The sequence below is a fragment of the Rhizoctonia solani genome, chromosome 14 (genome assembly GCF_016906535.1).
Source record: "Rhizoctonia solani chromosome 14, complete sequence".
Lineage (NCBI taxonomy): Eukaryota > Fungi > Basidiomycota > Agaricomycetes > Cantharellales > Ceratobasidiaceae > Rhizoctonia > Rhizoctonia solani.
In genome coordinates this window covers 1,018,833-1,037,812 of record NC_057383.1, presented here as the reverse complement: position 1 = coordinate 1,037,812, position 18,980 = coordinate 1,018,833, and the positions used below count along the sequence as shown (strand labels likewise).

Below are 18,980 nucleotides of genomic sequence, written 5' to 3'. Positions count from 1 at the left end.
CCGGGGTTTTCTTGCTAACCTTGAGGCCTGTAACTCAGAAATATCGGGATTCTCTAGGCCATATATTTGTCACATTACACTAACTATTGGCTATCAAAACTCGAAATCATGTTCATCTACACCCGCTTACGAGCCTATATGGATATAAGGCACCCATCGACTAAACTCCTTCTCCCCAACCTTGTCCCGTAACTCCCCAACTGCGTTATGCAGCGCTTTCCCTGCCTCCCCGTTCCCAATCTTTCCATCCTTCATTAGTTGCGCATACACTCTATCGGCCACCACGGGTGCGTCTTCGTCGTGCACCGACCACATTGTGGCGATCACGCTCGAGTATCCGGCCATGAGCATGCCTGAAGCAAGATGAATGGCTTCGTCAGGCAGCTTCTCATCGCCAGTCGCCGTCTGACAAGCTGAGAGGAATGCTAGACCTTTTCTTTTGAACGATCTTTGGTTGATTGATGCCAGATTCAAGATTCCATCGTGGAGAAAGAACCCACTCTCGGTTGGATCCTGAACGTTCTGGTGAGCATGGCAAGCAAGGTGAACCCAGTCGTGTTGTTCCATTGCATCGAGCACGGTTCCCACAGTTGCTTGATTTCCCAGCAGTTGCGAGTATCCGGCTCTTCCTTCTATATGGCGTACAACATGCTTGAGCTCCTTGGCAGCCCCCGGCAGCTTCTGGTGGCCTGGAGTAGCCTCTTGGCCGATGAAAAGCACTCGGGAATTACTACTCAATGCAATGCTAGTCGATGATAGTAGAGCGGTCAGTGTAGGAGTGTAAGAGGATATGACATAGTCAAATACCCTCGATCTTGACTGATCGTAATCTCCAGCAGCATGCAATGGCAGGAATGATAGTGCACCGGTGGGACACCATGTAATATGTGGCATTTCGTCAATTATCACGTCAGACTTATCCTGTAGACGTATAGTGAGTAACATGGTTGTTTTAGCGGCTCACTAAACACACCGTATATCCTAGATAGCCTAGTACTGGCCGGACGATGTCGTACCAGAGGTTTGAAAGCACGCTCCTAAAATCTTCCTCTTCCTCTTCCTCTTGTAGCGGTCGGCGCTCGGCTCCACGCTCGTTTAATCGACTATTCCTGATAGACTTTTCCATTTCGAAGCGAGTATGCCGAGCCTTTATACCGGTAAAGTTGGGGAGAGGAATATGAGCAACACTATCTCCCCCAGGCATGATCAGAAGTGCATCGCAGTGATCTTCGTGGCAATTAATGATAACAATAGGTCCTATTTTAGCTGCCCCAACTAGATCGCTGCACTTTGTTAGCTGAAGCAAATCCTCGAAGCCAGGTAGCTTGCGTGCTTGGGCCAACAAATTATTGTACTCTCTTGCCAGACGGTATCGATGCTCTGGAACATCCGCTGATAAGTCTGATTCTGAGTTCGCCTGATTTAACTGCTGAGCAACTGACTGAAGCTGAATAGCGAGTTCTGGATGGGACGATTTGAGTATATCGATGGGGGACCGAAGCATGAGGCTCTGAGTCCAGACCACACATCGTGCATGCTCGAGCCACTCAAGCGCTAGGTTGTAGTTGGAGGATAGAATAGCGGCTGAGGCAGCTCCCACGGCTACATTCTCAGCCGAAAATAAGTCGTAGTATCGCTGAGTGGTTGTTGCACCAAGCCAAATGAAATGAGGAAGAAGGTCGATAGTCGCACCGAAGGCTCCAAGGCGGTCAAGATAGCTATGCCTGGATGCGAGTTTTGCCCACTCGAAGGCGTATTTGAAGACCTCGCGCGGTGCGCTATTTAGCAACTGGGTGGATCTACGGAAGGCATCAAGCGATGCATTCAAGTGGGAAGGATTATGTGTATGCTGATATTGGTCATGACATCCTAAAGCCCAATTGAAATGCCGTAAAGATAAATCCGGATGTCCCTCGGGAGTCAGGTCGAGCGCACGCAGATGACACTCAACTGACTTTTCGAGGTCTTTAGGCAACCCTAGACATTGATATCGATCAGTATATGAGACTCCTAATGCCGCATACCGCCGCGATAAACTTGCGTGGTCGTCGGGGGTGAGCTCGAGCGCACGGGACTTGAATTCGATTGACTTCTCGAGGTCATCGGTTTTGTCTAGAAGTCGATATCTATCGGTGTATGACACTCCGAGAGCATCATACCGTCGTGGTAAGTGTGGATGATCGTGAGGAGTTAGTTCAAGCGCACGCGACTTGTACTCAATCGATTTCTCGAGATCAGAAGTCTCATGCAGATGTCGATATCGTTTAGTGTATGATGTCCCTAGAGCTTCATACAGAGGTGGTAGGTGTGGGTGGCCAGTTGGAGTGAGGCTGAGTGCATGAGAGTGATGTTCGATCGCCTTCGCTAGATCAGCGATCTCACCCAGGCGTTGGTATCGGCTGGCGTATGAAACCCCCAGAGCACTATGTCGGACTGACAGGTGTGGGTGGCCCTCGGGAGTCAGTGTGAGCGCACAAACGTCGCACTCGAGCGATTTCTCAAGATCAGTGAAGTCGCCCAGGCGAATATATCGATCAGTGTATAATACGCCTAGGTCAGCATACCGGCGTGGCAAGTCTCGATGACCGTCAGGAGTGAGTTTGAGCGCACAAGACTTGTGCTCCATCGCCTTGTCAAGGTCATCAAGTTCGCCTAGGTACTTATATCGTTGAACGTATGACATTCCTAGATCAGCATGCCGGCGTAGGAAGTCCGGGTGGTTGGCAGGAGTGAGCTCGAGTGCACGAGAGTCGCATCCAATTGCTTTCTCGAGGTCATCGATTTCTCCCAGGCGTCGGTATCTTTCGATATATGATGCACCTAGCGCAGCATGTCGGCGGGCTAAGTCTTGGTGGCCTCCTGGAGTGAGCGAAAGTGCGCGAGACCTGTATTCCATTGACTTCTCAAGATCTCCCATCTCGCATCGTGTCGGAGTAACAAGTTTGGATGATTATCCGGACTGGTTGTGAGTGCATGGGACAAGGATTCAATTGCCTTCTCGAGATCATTAGGTTCACCTAGGCGTGTATATCGATCATGGTACGATGCCCCTATGTTAGCATGTCTATCGGGTAAATCTGGGTGGTCGCTGGGGGTGAGTAAAAGTGCCCCATTATCGCATTTGATTGCCTTGTTGAGATCATCGATTTCTCCCAGATGCCGATATCGCTCAGAGTATGACACCCCCAAAGCAGCATGCCGATACAGCAAATCCGGATGACCTTCGGGAGTCAGATCAAGTGCGTGAACTTCGAACTCTATAGATTTCTCAACATCATCAAGCCTGCCGAAGCGTTGAAATCGACGCAGGTGAAACATCCCCAGTCTATGCAGAATTTCGTGGCCTTTGATAAAAACCGTAAGGGGACGGAGAGAGCGTTTCGTGAGTATCCTCATGACCATATTGCCTATGAGACAACCAGCATGCAAACGCGCCTCTGCAAGTACGTTTCTAGTCTTATGCTGCGATTATTGGATCAGGCACGTCGCGCACATCAGTAGTTACACTCTTACCCATTTTTCCCTGATTTGGGCGATCATCTATCACCCTAAGTTCAGCGGCTTCTTATTCCCAACCTATGTAATTCGAATAGCGCGATGCTGGAAGAGGTTTCAGCCTTTTTCACTTCAACAATACTTGTAGAACGGATGGATGCCATACGATCTATTTATTGTGATGACTTAACTGATATTCCGTTACTCACCTTCTCGCGTGGCTTTGCTTATCACATACTGGTACTTGTAACCGCACATGTGGTTCATCCCCGAACACATACTGTAGCACTTCATCATAACTACGGAGAATGCATAAATCATATCCCGTTGACGAAGCAGAGTGGTTCTTCAGATAGCCCTGATCTAATACATTGAAAGCCGCTGCTTTAGAGCAGCAATGATAAAATTATTCAAAAAGGGTGTTGCCCGAATGTCAGATAGGTGGCGGGTAGTTTCGCACTCCAATACTCCACAGATGCTGACTGACTAGGTCAAGTGATAATACCAGTATAAATGATGTGAACGTTGACTACATTGACCATGCCCCATGCATTCAATTTGCAAGCTGTACTTAGACAACAAATAATCGACAAACCTCTAGTGGTAGACATGTCGTGCCGGGTTTCCGCCAGAGTTCGGCACAACATCTGTCCACTTGTAATTTGTATTTCCAGCAACCATGCCGCGTCGGGTCCACTTTATGGCTTTTTACACACGATCGGATGTATACAGAACTCATGTAGAAATAGGCACCTGTGAATTCTTGATACGCCTTGGGTTTTTACATATTTTAATAGGATCCAGAAAAACACTGGTCCGCTTATTGAACTGGGCTAGCAGTCAGCTCCCGAGGTCAATTGACATGTCGTTATCGGCGAGGTTGTACTATTCTTTAGTTAATAGCATCTTCTTAAACTCCCCGATTATTGTTTCGGGTAGCAGAGTTTGTGAGGTGGTGTCGGTGCCAATTTGAGAAGCCGAAGGACTATCAATTAATTGGGAAGGGGGCTGTCAAGAAGAAATAAATAAAAAAAGACGAGCAGCAGGCTTACATCCCCGAGTCAGATTGGTTCAATAAACCTTGTCCAAGCTTCGACATAGCTTGCAGTGAGCTCTCAGCTGTAAGTGTCGTAGATTAGACTGTATCAAGGCGTAGAAGTGAATAGAGACCTACATATGTAAGTTTGGCTGGCATCCAAGGCATGTACTTTTGGATCTGGATAAAGATGAGGTTCACATGTGAAGATTATGCAAGATCTATTAATTAATAGACACTTACCAATAATTTCAATCCGCTTTCCTTTGTTCTCAAATGCTATCATCCTCGTATATGTATGCATTTCAGTTCCGACGAGGCCGCCCCTTTCAAGCTCTGCCCTGGAACCGCCTTCAAGCCCGCTAGAAGGTTTCGGGAAGTGGGTAACAGATGTAATAATTTGATCTTTCAATTCAACACAGATTCATTGCACAATCCTGTAGTAGGCACACATAACAACGTACCTTCCTCTCCGGCAGTAAGCGTAGTGTATGACGAGACCTCTGATGTATCTGCTCTACGGGGGCCCCAAAAACCTGGGAGCGCTCTGGAGTGCTCCGGTTTTAGGAACCTCCTCGTTGGGATCCGACGAATCCGGGTTGCTCGGCGAGGACTTGAGAGCACTCCACGAGCCCTTCCGAGAGTCATACCAAACGCTCCAGAATGCTCGCTGGCAATAGCGAGTCCCGGAGCGCTCCCGAGATTTTCGGGGCCCCGTAGAGTGGTTTTAGTACATTAATTTGAAATTATGTGAACTACACAAGGGCTTTATCCAACTCACCTTTGGTATCGCTGTTATGGAGGCTTCTCAGCGAGAACCAGGAAGTGAACGAGTCGAAAATCGAATACTAGCCAACTAAGAGCTGAGAAGCCTCAGGATTGTATTAAAAACATACTCTGGGAGGTGCAGGAGACTCGTTTAATTTATTACCGAATGATACAAGCACGTCTTTCGGCTGAGTATTTGAGCTAGCAGACTAGACATGATTGGATTCAAATGAAATGCAGTAAGACGGAACACAGCAAAAGTACTCACTAGTACTTTAATTTGATAATTTTCAACCTCATTGAGAAGCAATTGTGCACGGTCTTGATGTGTTTGTCCGCCGGCGTAAAGTTGGGAAAGGATCCGGCTCTCCCTGACGAGTTTATCGTAATATGCACTGTCTTATTGAGACTCATTATTCGTCCTCCAATGGTACCTAGGTAAACCAAATCATTCAGACTATGTACAAACAGGGCCTCAATGAGCTCTTACCGAGGATAAGATTTTTTCAGCGATGCAAACTGAGCCTCTGCTCTACGGGGCCCCAAAAATCTCGGGAGCGCTCCGGGACTCGCTATTGTCGGCGAGGATTCCGGAGCGTTTGGTATGACGCTCGGAAGTGCTCGTGGAGTGCTCCCAAGTGCTCGCCGAGCAATCCGGATCCGTCGGATCCTAACGAGGAGGCTCCCAAAACCGGAGCACTCCAGAGCGCTCCCGGGTTTTGGGGCCCCCGTAGAGTGGGAGGTAGTCTCTATGGCATTCTAAGACGGTATTCGAGCTTTGAGGTGTTTGATCTACTTCCTTGAGAATGTCGGCAGCGGTCTTTCCAGTAATCTTTTCATAGGGCGTGTAACGATAATGTGATTCAAAGGTTACTGCGGAATTATGTCCAGACCCTTGATCGGTTTGACTAGATCTTGAAGGTATATTGATTATGACCTTGATCTGTTCGCTATTGTGAACATCCATGGTCGATAAATCTGGAGAGCCTAGTCCAATCATTGTCTTCGAAATTGATTGTGCAAGTTCCGTTACCGATGGCCGCTGGTCCGCAGCCCATTCCCAGCAAGAAGTGACAAGTCCCCAAATTTCTACAAAATCGGGGCTGAGCAAGTTATCACGATGTCCGGCAAGCGTTTTGGATGTAATCTCGTGTCGGACCCTCAAGTCGTGCTGGTATGGGAAATATGGGAGCTTCCCGCTCATTATCTAGTGAGACTGGAGTATTGTATCAGGTGTGCTAATACCAAGCAAGGTGCCGAAAAGGCACTCACTTCAAACAATGTACAGCCTAGGGCCCAGACATCGGACTCTATGGTGGGCACCATCCGTTGGTCGGGTTCTGTTTGCAACAGTTCCGGGCTTAGCCACCGAACACGACCACCCTGAGATATAGAAGGTGCAAAAGATTCAAACCCTTCAACTAGAGATGCTAGCCCGAACTCTCCGATCTTGCAGGTACCTTGCGCATCGACAAATAACTTATCCTGAACATAGTTTTAGGTATGCAGAGGTAATGAATAAATATAAGACACCAACCATGCGAATGGAGCCATGTATGATTGGAGGGTCTGGGAATGAAGATAGTCTAATCCAGCTAAAACATCCTTAATCTGCAGGAAGAAAACTATATGAGGATCCGCGATGCATTGAGAGATTGGCTTGCCATCTTTTTCCTAAGGACAATATGGGTCATGTGGATATTTGGCTAGGCACTTCTCCAATATATCAATATTATGCGGACATCACGGTTGAATCTATATGAGGTACAAACCTGAGGGGCAGTCCCACTTGTAAGATATTCAACGCGCAAATCTAATTGCTCGTTAATTCCAGTAATCCGAACAACATTCACATGCGCGACATAAATCCATCGATCGACGCTGGACTTATAAAGCTGCACATATGTTCAATAACCTATAGTGCACTTATATCGATAGCCTACTTTAATAAATTCATCCCAGAGCTGTAATGCTTCTCTTGGTCCCTTATTATAATTTAGATTAGTTCACTGTGGGCGCAAAGTTGAGAAGCCTAACTTTTGGATCTTGGTAGTTGTTCAGGGTGTCGAGGCTCAGGCGAATGACTTTGAGAACGCACTACATGAGTATGTTAGAGATATAAGTTCCGTAAATCTAAACTTGTACAACCTTGCGGCTCTCTGAGTCAGGATCATCGACCCTGAATTTTGCGTGGTCGACGCAGTCAATTCCACAATTCAGTGCCTCTACGTCGATTGAGGGGGAAGGACAGAACTCACAGCCAAACATCTGCAGCTGCTCCGTGAGCCAAGAAAGTCCCTCCTGCTGGAACGCGTGCATCAGTCATACTCTAGAATCCTGATCTTAGCACAAATAGAGTGGTCAGTAATTAGGAGTGAGGCAGCTCATGTTTCCCACCCTATTAGAGTTTTGAATTGATTCGTCAACAAGCAGGTGTCTGTGTAGATGGAGTCGGGCTATAATGGTGTATGGCGGATCGCGTGTTAACCAGAGTCTCTGCCGCGACCAACACAACCCTGAATCCTGGAAGCGTCATCACAAATTAGGATACTCTACTGTACATGAATTCACAACCCACGTGCCTCTCTGAGGTTCTAAACACAAATATCTGACTCTCCAAGACTGGTCTTGCCATTGTGTTGGGTAATTTAAATGGGGGACTGTAACCATATTTTTAGTCACCCACCGCCCCCAGCTGCGCCTTCTTTTCCTCCTCAATACCCACTTGCTAGGGGTGGCCGCGCCGATATTTACTGGTAAGTGTGATTGCAGTCATTGGAACGCGTTAACTATCAATGTAATCGAATAAATTCACAGTGGTATGTTAGAGACAAGGAAGGTAGAGCTCGACAATATTCCACGAGACTATATAGCTCAACAATTGTGCTATTCCCCGGGTAGGTAGTAGCAAAGACATTCAGGCCCCTTGATCAAGAGCGAAGAGATGACACTGATGTAAATCAAGGTCTCATATTAGACGAATCATTTTGCTTGACTAATCCACCATTCAGCTCCAACTCGCAATTGAAAACGAAATAAGGATATGGCGATTATTACACACTCACCCTCATATTACTTCGTTCATTGGTATTGCGTCAATGGTAGACTTCGATCCAAAGTACTTGGCACCGGGGCCAGTATCCGATCATCATCTTCATGGGGACCTCAAAAAGGTGAGAGCATAGTTTATTATATAGCCGAACCCCTATACTGGCCTCGCCTTTACAGTACCTATACGTTACTGACCCACATGTGGCGAATCATCGAATGAGGTTCAAACTAGTAAAGATGATGCTGGGCGCTATCACTGTGGACACAATGCTCATGGGTTCATTTTAGCTGTTAGATACAATCCGAGGGATAGCATACATTCACTCGCAAAGAATTGTGCATGGTGACCTCAAGGCGGTGAGAAGTAATTTTACTCTGGTATATGGAGTGTACCGACTATTCAACATAGCAAAATATATTAGCTGCTGGAGATGGGGAAGTTGCCAAAATCTGTTATTTTGGGTCTTCTGCCATCGAATGCGCATGCTACGCACATCCCGAAAACAGACCAGCAGGGACGCCTCAGTGGTATAGTCCCGAGCTCTGGATATCGACGAAGGAAGACGATGATGATATCGAGAGATCGCGTACTCAACAGTCTGACATATGGGCATTTGGTTGCGTCACGTTAGAAGTATGTTACATTGGCTAGCATTCATATACTATCTATGCCCCTAATTATTTTACGTGTAGGTTCAAATGGGAATGATGCCTTGGGACCCTTTTTATAAGGGTAGTCAACATGGTACGATGAGTCGCCAACAGCGCGCAGGGACAGGCCCACCAGCGACTGCGGAAGGTTTGGAGTTAGGAGAACACCCGATCAAGCAGCGAGTATGGAATATGATGGTGCAGTGTTAGAATGCTGATCCACAGAAGCGCCCAAGTGCTGCACAGCTATTGAGAGATTGGGAAGAAGTCGCTACGAACTCGGAAGGGGTTTGAATCAATGCGATTTTATTCTGTCTTATTGTGATCACCTTACTCCATACCACGGGCTATGGTGCATACATACATATTTCGTTATATTTGATGAGGATAAACGGACCCTCGGAATATGTCGGATCCAGTGCACCAAATCCTGCTATTATAGAGCAGCATCAATATCGATGATATTATCAAAATAGCGTACTGCCCGAATGTCACATAGATGATGACAGTGCGCCAATACTTCTTTCGTTTACTTAGCTAGGACTCTACCCTACAAGCATTTACCCGTTTGAGTTTTTAGCTTGCTTGACCTGGATGTAGTACGAGGTGATACGACGTAGCGAGGCGGAGCCGTACTGGGCCTAGGAAAGCCGGCGCTTTGGAGATCACGCGGTTGCGAACATCAATCACATCCGATCGACAGACGAATTGGGCAACGCGCTCATTGTCCTTTCCTCCCAAACTCCGTCCCTGTCACCACGTCTGCCGAGCGCAGGTGGTCCACCCGGTCCGTGAGTCGTGCTCACGTCTCGGGGCCCCCCTGACTCGGGCGTCCCCACCTCTTGGTTGTACTCGGCACTGTGACGACAGGCTTCCCATGTATGCATTCACGCATATATGGGAAGGTATCGGAAGCGAGAGGCCCTGGGCTCACGCGAGGTCGCAAGGACCTGGTGTCGAAGGCGAGGCTGAAAGCGGTGTCGAGGCCTATGGGACGAGCCGAGTGACTCGCCAGAGTCTCGTATTTGGAAACAATAATACTATCCTGTCTACATGAAGAGGGGATTTATATACCTAACGGTGTCGTGTTTGTATGTATGTGTCTAATGAAAGGAGTCGAGCGAGAGCGAGAGAGGTGAAGTGAAATGAAATGAGTAAAACGTAAGCCGGTGGCAGTGCCACATTTACGCGCGCCTCGCAGCTCAGTAGCGCTATTGTGATGGTCACAGTCCCTGAAAAACTTACAATATTAATCAGGGTTAACTAGGGTTCCGATCCACCCAAGGTCTGTATGATGATCCTGACGTCACCTCAACGACACACAGTATATATTCTACTGTCCAAATGAAATCTAGCCTATATCTAACCTATACTACCGTTGTCCAGACCATGTATTCTCGAACAACCGCAACCAGGGCATTCACTTGTCGCCGACTGTTCCCGACAGTTAAAAGCACGATTGTCAAACGATCCGTTCCTGCTATAACCCAATCATCGGGTTCCCTTTTCACAACACTCCATTCTGCATCCCATCTACCAGTTCTTCGCTATACAGGCCGCTCTCAACTGCGCCATTATGCGGCGTCGACAGGAGTAGAAGAGGACCCCGAACGGAAAGGGTTATATTACCACCCAGTAGGCGACAATATATTTGCTCTGTCGTTCTTGAAAGAGAAACCGGTAAATAAGAGCTCGGCTACTGTAATTGGACTTGTAAAGGGAGGCGAGGAATCTAACTCCTTCCAAGAGAACCGTGAGTTATTAGAATTCCCGGCAGTCTAGTATTCGAGTCTAAATGGTAGGCTTTTCACCCGACCACAGAGGCGTTTGTGGATCTTCTGCATGAAACCGTCAAAGCATCCCTAATTGAGGGGGCGGATCGAGATCTAGGTAATGACGCAGTACAAAGGAAAGAGGGGTGGCTACATGTGCATGGTACGTGGCATAATCATCCGTGCTCATCTTCCAGACAATCTAATTCTTCCTTAGACTATCGAAACTTTCCTGAGTTGGGACGCGTAGGAGACCCAGACGATATCCTTGGTAGTGTATTAGTCCAAGATGGCAAGGTACGTCGATCGCAATACGACTCGAATTAAATAATCATTTTTCCTAATCCATCACAGATCAAAGGAGAAACGTACGAGAGGATGCCAGCTTATCGGTGAGTGTTCGCGATAGGCAGGTATCAGTAACAAGGAAGTAACTGATATGCCTATTATTAGCACATGTACGACTGATGGTCCAGTAAAGCTTTCTCCCAGCTTGCACGAGCGACTCCTGAAATCGTTGAAGGAGGCTTACCAAAAAGAATCAAAAGCATAAGCACCAGACACTATTACGGACTCAATCATCAATGTATGCTAGTCAATTAGCCTGAATTCAAAGCCTCATAGACCATGTTCTTCAATAGTGCGATCCACTTTCCAATGTCCGAGCTGTATAATTTTCGTGGGAAACATATGAAAGTTATACATAAGTTGGCATTATTGGGCGTCAAATCAAAGCAACTATCTGTCTGCGGTCAAACCTATTTTGTTTACACGGAGCTTTATGTCAAATCTCATAGTAGTGAATTGCACTACACTGTTGTGCTCTAATAATATTAGTGTTTATGAGCATTTTGGATCTTGGAAGCTGAAGAGAGAAGCACTCTAAAGTCATATTTCATGATTACAAGCTATATTGGCCATTTTTCAAACCATTTCGACAGCTTCTCACTCTGCCCCCCCCCCACTCAGCTCACACACTTCAAAGAATATAGTGTATATGCCAGACTCGAGAGAATACAAAACATACACGACTCGTTTGCTTTTGATACAGTGGGACTTTTCACCAAGACAACGACCGCCCGTAATTCATGAATACTTTACGAAATGAGTTTGAGGGCAAAACTAGCGCATGGGCCGGCACTAGCCTAGATCGGTGTGGTGTTTACTCTGAGGAACATGCCAGTCAGATGGTGATCAAGTTGGTGAGTAATTGTAAACGTACTGGAGCGAGCTCTCATCTTTCTGCGTTTCCTGCGGAGTCTGCGCGAGCGCTTCTTCTTCCATTTCTATTAATTCAGGCAAGTCAGCGATTTGGCACATTGAGAGTTGGAACAGCTGCTCACCTCTCTCATCGTGACTGATTACGGCGACAAGATTCCAGCGTTAATAATCATTTGGCCTAATAAGCAGCATGAATTTACATACATTAACCTGCAAAAGATTTAGAGGTCAGATTCCTCACACGACACAACCTGAAATATCCACTTACTGATCGCGATGAGGTTGGTGAGGAGCTGGAATAGCATCCGAGGGCGGTAATCAATTCCGAGCGGCGTTGGTGCTGCTAAGAACCAGGGTCTTTCCGAGCGCTTATTTGCAACAAGATGAGCAAGGTTAATTCTACAAAACACTAAAGTCTTTCGTTTTATCTGTGATAACAGTAAATAGGAAGTAGCTTGAGTATAGTATATTCCACTTTCACTACCACTTCTACTTGTGACTGGATGGGGGCGCGTACCGCATACATATGACACACCAAATAAAGCCTGATTGAGTTTCTTGATTTCGACATGAGGTGGAGCTATATGCAGTCTTGCGTTGGTAATATAAAAACTAATTTTTGGGTAGGAGAATGGTACGCCACCATCGGGCCATGGGTTTTAACGTACAGCTCCTAGGCATTCACACCCTCTCCAGCGTTGACCACATCCGATCGCATCTGCTCTGCCAACGAACGAGGTTCAACAACCCATAATACTGCAACACCATCATCTCCAACCTCCCTTTCCGTCCCACCAATGCCGTGCTCCAAACCTGAATTTTCAAGATTTCCCTCGGCTTCTTCCGAGTCACTACTCCCAATTCCAGCCAAAATCTTCATCTCCCGCAAGACAGCTCTCACACTCGCTCGATTTGCAGTCAGGGTAGTAACTCGACTTGAGACTCCCCATAGCATCGAACGGACAGTATGGGCTGTAAGCCTCGTGTTCGGACGAGAGCCTGCTAAAACGGATGGAGATGGTGTGCAGGTGTCTATCGAGGGTGCCAGGGGGGTATCTCCAGGAGGCCCGAGTTCAGTCGCATAACCCAAGGGTACAATCGTACCTTTGAGTCTCGCTTGAGCCTCAGCATGCGAAGGAGACAAGAGGATTCGACAGGTTCTGAATAGTCGACGAGAAAATATCTCGTGCGGTATGATTGGCTTGGACCCAGGGAGACCGGTCACAGTGGGGACATGTTCGGGGTAGACTCGTAATGGCACCAATCCCGGAATAAATGCTACGCCAAACCTCGAACCTTCCCAGAACGCTTGTTCACCACTGGGGTCAAACAACGCCTTGGCACGCCTACGTTCACCCACTCCTCCGATTTTTTGTACAATCTTAGCGCACCGCTGCTGGGCCTCGGGGGTCGTCCAAAACTCTAAAGGCTGGTCGCTTTTGAGATACGAAGCCATCTCGTCCAAAAGACTGTGTCGCATTTCGGACAAAAGTTGTAGTGCAAGCGCTCGTGAATGCTCGTGCGAATCTTTGACAACATCTTCGCCTTCGTTAACCTCACTATCTCCTTCATCGTCGCTGGGAGGGTCGCTCGCATTAATAACAGTGCTACGGAAGAGTTTTCCTGATTTCCAGACTCGGGTAAGGGGCTTGAAGCGTTCATATGCGTCTACTTCGTTTGTAGGAAGCGGAGCATGAGTCAGATCCGACACCAGTGCAATTATGAGCGACAAGTCTAGATTCACCCTACGAGTCGGTCGAGGAGGAGCCGGGGGCGGAGACGTAGGGGCCACCAGTCGAGAAGGGAACGGCCTTTCACCAAGTTGGACGTCAATGCCCATTCCCTCGAGTTCCTTGACGGTACGTATGATTCGAATATCAACCGGTTCGTCGCTATTGACAGGATCAATTTCCAGTCGTGTGAGACGCAAGGTGATGTGTGGGATTTCGCCGGTGTCCGGTACGACATGGTATTTGGCAGCGGCAAGTAATGACTTGGCCATTCGAATAATCGAATTCTCGCTCGAGGGGGTAACAATGCCGCCATTTTGTGGTGACTCTTCGTCGGATGATTCGGAATCGTACCCGTCGAGTTCGTGGATCTCTGCCATAAGACGCGAATTTTTTATTCTAAAAGGATACTGATCAACATTATGTTCAACACCAAGTGAATGTATGAAGCAAATCAGAGACGACTCACTCACGTGTTGACCCGGATCCACCGCCGACCTTCGTCAGCGACAACATCTACTTTTACTGTCCCAGCATCCTTTCCGCGTCCCTTTTCTTTAGGCAAGTTGAATGTTTTTCCGATCGCTTGAACCGGGCAAGCAGCGACGATCTCGCTCCATACAGCTAGTATATAAGGTGCGTTGGTCGATAAAGGTGGCAACGGGCCTTGGGTGTTCAAATGCTGGGCTATAAACTACCCTAACCAATCGGAATAATATTAAAATACAGCCGAATACAACTCACATTATCCAATCCATCTATATCCTTGTGCGCACTGATCCTAAAGTTTTTAACCCCAACAACCCCACCATCCCCCGTACCAAACAGTCCTCCTTCCGTATCCAAGAGGGGCAGTTGTACAGTAGTCGAAGTCAAGTACGGAAGCGAATCTATGATCGAAGAGAGATTCTCTCTCATTTGTCTATAGTCGTCGATATTCATGGCGGTGGTGATGGTTGATCTCCGAATGAATTGCACATCACCGATCCGCACTTAAGGGTTCTAATTAGTCCCAATCAGGATACCAAGGTATTGCTATAGAGCGTATATATTTACATTGAATTATTATACAATCACCAGTGCTTCTCGGAGATTTCCGCACTCTCAACTTGGTCCTTGTTTAACCCCTTGAACCACCTCTCCCCATCCTGGATTTCTATATTGTTCCCACTCATCTGTCTCTTCCGCATAAGCCCATCCTCAGCAAACGTCCAATCTTCCAGCCCATCTATCACAAAATAATAACAATCGTTCAGCCTCTATCATATCTGCTTTTTAATAGGAAACATACTCACAACACCGCTTCCACTTCATACCATCCGACGCATCCCGATACTCGTACCAAAACTGCACAGCAATTCGATTATCCGTAAACGCAAAAAGCTCTTTACGAAGCATATAATCTTTCTCCTTTGCCCATTTGTTTCGGAGCAATTCGGCTATGGCCGGTCGACCCTGGACAAACGAAGAACGGTTTCGCCAGATGCTGTCTGTTTCGTCATTCCCATTTGTTAATATTGATATTAATTAATTAATAGGATTGAAGGGGGGGGGGTTACCTGGTGTATAGGCCAATGCTATCTTTTCTGGGTCTTGCCCATTCCACAAGTTCTGGGCGACCTTGACCTTGGCACGGGCCGTTTCTTCCGTAAAGGGTGGAACGAGTTTTGTCGACTGGATAGAACTTGTGGACATCATACGCAGTCGAATACAACGGGAGAACATGGCGATAAGAGTTGGTTAGGTATTGTAGGCTCTTCAATCACGTCGTGGTCGTCGGATTTATAGAAGCTCAAGAGAACAGCGGAATACTATCATCCGCCCTGTGATCAACCTTACTTTCTCAGCCATACGAGCTCACAACTCGTACATCGCTCAAGGCGCGACACATACACACACGGGAAACAAAAACCCGCCATCGAGTTGTAAGCTGATCCATCCTACCCACGGAAAACGATTTCCCGCCCACAGGTATTCAAATGTATAATGAATATAGGTCCCAAATTGAACCTCTACGAAATAAATCAAGCAAAAAAAAGAACCCTCCTCTCCATCACATCTGCATGGGCCTAATCCCTCGTCACAGAAACGCTCACGCCTCCCGGTCCTCCACCTCGCCCCACAACAGCAACACACCGCTCATACGCATACCTCGTCAGCGCCAACACCTCGGTATCGTCCACTCCGCGTCGGATAGGGAGTTCCATCGTTGCGACGAGCGCGCTTCCTGGTGTGAGTTGCCATACTTTGGGAACCGGAGGACGGGAAATGTGTGGGTGTCGTTCGAGCTGTGGTTAGCGAGTTGGTTTAGTTAGTTGAGCATTTTAAAGGTGACTAATGTCCATGGGACGAACCTCTCGTACGACTCGGTCTAGTCCTTCCAGTCCAGCTGGAGCGGTTTGTAGTAGTACTTTGCCCAAGCTCACGGCGACGGGGTATGCGATTGCCCATGTGATCAGTGTTTCTGCCCCAGCGAGCGCGATATCAAGTGAACGATGTTCGGTTCTGGCAAGATGGGCATCAGACTTCCAAATGAACAGTATATAGAAACCTAGATGTGGACTTACGAGCTGATAAACAAGGATACGCCAAGCAAGGCCAGCGCGAACCCAACTGGGGCCGCACAAAATGGATTATCGAGAATCTTGACCCATCGTGTGCGATTGTCGTATTGAGATTGGGTGCGGGATTTTTCAGAAGATCGGGAGGAGGAAGATCGGAATTGAGAGAAGAGAGAAGAGAGTGTCGGAAGATCGGGGCCAGCCGCTGTATTAATCCTTAGGAATAGACTTTGATAGAGAGTGTAGGATAGACTCACCGGCCACCAGCCTTTCGTGTGTTGTAAAGGCGACAGCTGTGAAGAGCATACACACGGCCGAGAGTATTAATAAAACATTCGGGAAAAGCAACCTGTAAGAAAGTAAGTTTAATGTTCATTTTGTTAATTGAGTGCGTGAGGGCTCACCCTTCTGGAGAGTAAGCATCCTCGTCTCCGCTGTGGTGATGATGTGACGACCCGGCAGCAAGCAGCATATGCTCCACAGTCTCCTTGCAGGTATAGACAGCAGCGAACATCAGATATACTGCTTGCGAAAACATCAGTGTCGTTTCTAATCGAACAGACCTGAATCGAGTTCAGCGAGTGTTTTCTCTAACCAAGGTATGAGGACTCACCCAAAAGGCCTGGCAACCGTCTCGCCCATCGCTCCACCTAAGGCAAGTTCCCGCCCAACTACACCCATCCCCACCCCCATAGCATCAAATACTACCCAATACCCCAACCCCGCACAGGCCAGACTTCCTCGTCGTTGACCGGCAACCCACACCATCCCCCCGAGTAAAAACTCGACAAGGCCGAAAACGAGAGCACGCTTGGAGCCAGGTGGTAGGTCTTGTAGATAGCCTACCGTGCCAGACCGGGGAGCGTGCAAGGGAGAATGGGCGCGACGAGGGGCGTCGGGGATGAGTGAAGCCGAGGGAGTGAGCGCGCTGGATGTAGTGGCCGTTTGAGGGAATGGGGTGAGTGGTGCCCATGGCGACTCTGGGACTGGTGACGGGACGGATTGGTTGGATAAACCTGGCTCCATGAAGGAGAAAAAGTTGTGGGACAGAGAGTGCTTGTGATGATGACTGGGCCAGGCTGGTCAACATGGGGCGAGTTTAAACAAGGATACGTGCATACCCTCTACGTTTGCCTCCACCACTCACACTCGGTGCACCCGGATCCATCGGAAGTCCACCAAATTTGAAGCCATCTCCAAGGCCACGAGCCTGAGTGCCATTTGGAGCGGGGATGAGTTGTATAGGTGCGTCTCCGTTCCTCGTGTATTCGATTTCCTGGCCATCGGTATCCTCGGCAATGGATGCAACTCCCGCGCTAAGTACCTGACCTGGTCTTGGGAAATATACTGATAAATTGCGCGAGTGTACTCGGCCGTGACCTCTTCGTGAGCTGGTCTGGCTCTGTGGACTGGTAGATGGCGATGGAGGTGGAAACCCACTTCTCCATGGGGAAGGCGGTGGGCCTGTCGGGGATGTTGGACTGAAAGACTGTTTTGTCGGAGGAGCACTCGGTGGGTTTCCGTATAGTGGTTCATACACAGACGGAGCGCGCGAATGACGGTTCATAGCTTGAGATGCCACTTTTCCAAACGTTTGCCTCGCTGATGGAACGCTGGGAGGTGTTCCCGCCGACGGTGCACGTACCGATATCTGCGGATGAGTTGGCGAAGATGGACCTCGAGGACCAGATTCATATACTCCTGATCCATTTGTTTCGCGTACGGGACTGGGAGGATCACTCTCCCCTCTCATGGGAGCACCGCTATCCATCTCTGGTGCTGTCGACTCGCCATTTTCCGGGGTCTCTTTACTCGTTTTTCGTCGGTGCATATCGACCAGTCGTCAACTCGGGTAAAGAAAAAAATTATCGTAAGGAACGTCGACGCGGTAGCCGGTATCGCGGTCAGGTGGATTTGCCAGCTGTCCGAATAAAGCAGATGGTCGTTTGTACCCCACCCGCGCGGTCCTAACCTTCCATTTCTCCATCACTCCCAAGCGCCGAGATCCATTTCAAACCTCCGAGTAATTTAATTCGGTATTTCACGTCACACGGTCAAAAGCAAATTCACCTCCGCGCTAGTGGCTAAGATCGATATCCAGGCACTCATTAGCCCTGGCTCTTTACATTGTCAAAGTTGGGAGCCTCCGCATGTCCCTCTCCCAACATTCTGATCCACCCCGCACTATACCTGTAATGCTATTTGTTATTCATCATCGTATATATAACACGTATAAATCTACTCACAGTGAATCATATCATTTTGTCAAGGCCCAACAGATCCAAAGCTCCAAGTCTATATGGCGCATGCACTCTGAATCATGAGCGATGTTATGCACAGCTATATTTGGTAACCCTCTTTAAAGTTCTCAGACCAAGCCAGGCGCACAACAAACAGTTGTTAAATCCATTTACCTTGGATGCTTCCAAGTGAAACTCCAACATACCATACTCAAACCAAGTTGATCTGCGCCAGCACGGTGACTCGGGGCGCCACGAGCAGATATTGATGTTTACTAAAATTACGATAGTTTGAGGGTTTGGTGCCAAAGTCGACCTGCGACGCTCATGGTCAAATACCGGAGATTCCAATGCTGACGTCAGAAACCGAGAAGGTTGCCTGATCATTTTCGAATTGTGTAATTTCTGTTCCTGACCATGCGCTCGGACAGTTTCGATACCTTTTCTGCATCATC

At 47.9% G+C, this 18,980-nt stretch overlaps 6 protein-coding genes across 6 annotated transcripts; 2 read left to right on the top strand and 4 right to left on the bottom strand.

Moving 5' to 3' along the window:
* Positions 1-126: 126 nt before the first annotated feature.
* RhiXN_10953 (CHAT domain protein) lies at positions 127-5,179 on the bottom strand (the record flags this gene model as incomplete). The annotated part of the gene is made up of 7 exons (XM_043330768.1): positions 127-921; positions 974-2,859; positions 2,901-3,283; positions 4,548-4,614; positions 4,670-4,711; positions 4,775-4,936; positions 4,996-5,179. 7 exons carry the CDS (start codon positions 5,177-5,179, stop codon positions 127-129), a joined length of 3,519 nt encoding a protein of 1,172 aa, XP_043186113.1.
* A 790-nt stretch (positions 5,180-5,969) lies between these two features.
* On the bottom strand, positions 5,970-7,625 carry RhiXN_10952 (TPR-2 domain-containing protein; the record flags this gene model as incomplete). The annotated part of the gene is made up of 8 exons (XM_043330767.1): positions 5,970-6,506; positions 6,572-6,784; positions 6,833-6,973; positions 7,072-7,194; positions 7,243-7,284; positions 7,337-7,396; positions 7,448-7,478; positions 7,558-7,625. The coding sequence occupies 8 exons, from the start codon at positions 7,623-7,625 to the stop codon at positions 5,970-5,972; spliced, it is 1,215 nt and encodes a 404-aa protein (XP_043186112.1).
* Positions 7,626-8,397: 772 nt separating this feature from the next.
* Positions 8,398-9,295, top strand: RhiXN_10951 (Tyrosine kinase specific for activated; the record flags this gene model as incomplete). The annotated part of the gene is made up of 6 exons (XM_043330766.1): positions 8,398-8,472; positions 8,528-8,581; positions 8,639-8,707; positions 8,760-8,984; positions 9,044-9,184; positions 9,227-9,295. 6 exons carry the CDS (start codon positions 8,398-8,400, stop codon positions 9,293-9,295), a joined length of 633 nt encoding a protein of 210 aa, XP_043186111.1.
* Positions 9,296-10,390: 1,095 nt separating this feature from the next.
* On the top strand, positions 10,391-11,326 carry RhiXN_10950 (uncharacterized protein; the record flags this gene model as incomplete). Its single annotated transcript, XM_043330765.1, has 5 exons — positions 10,391-10,754; positions 10,823-10,936; positions 10,991-11,070; positions 11,128-11,165; positions 11,227-11,326. 5 exons carry the CDS (start codon positions 10,391-10,393, stop codon positions 11,324-11,326), a joined length of 696 nt encoding a protein of 231 aa, XP_043186110.1.
* Positions 11,327-12,667: 1,341 nt separating this feature from the next.
* On the bottom strand, positions 12,668-14,666 carry RhiXN_10949 (uncharacterized protein; the record flags this gene model as incomplete). The annotated part of the gene is made up of 3 exons (XM_043330764.1): positions 12,668-14,123; positions 14,198-14,418; positions 14,469-14,666. The coding sequence occupies 3 exons, from the start codon at positions 14,664-14,666 to the stop codon at positions 12,668-12,670; spliced, it is 1,875 nt and encodes a 624-aa protein (XP_043186109.1).
* A 131-nt stretch (positions 14,667-14,797) lies between these two features.
* Positions 14,798-18,116, bottom strand: RhiXN_10948 (cation efflux family protein; the record flags this gene model as incomplete). Its single annotated transcript, XM_043330763.1, has 10 exons — positions 14,798-14,952; positions 15,020-15,214; positions 15,284-15,398; positions 15,821-16,012; positions 16,079-16,229; positions 16,292-16,490; positions 16,543-16,634; positions 16,690-16,848; positions 16,899-17,354; positions 17,407-18,116. The coding sequence occupies 10 exons, from the start codon at positions 18,114-18,116 to the stop codon at positions 14,798-14,800; spliced, it is 2,424 nt and encodes an 807-aa protein (XP_043186108.1).
* Positions 18,117-18,980: the final 864 nt, after the last annotated feature.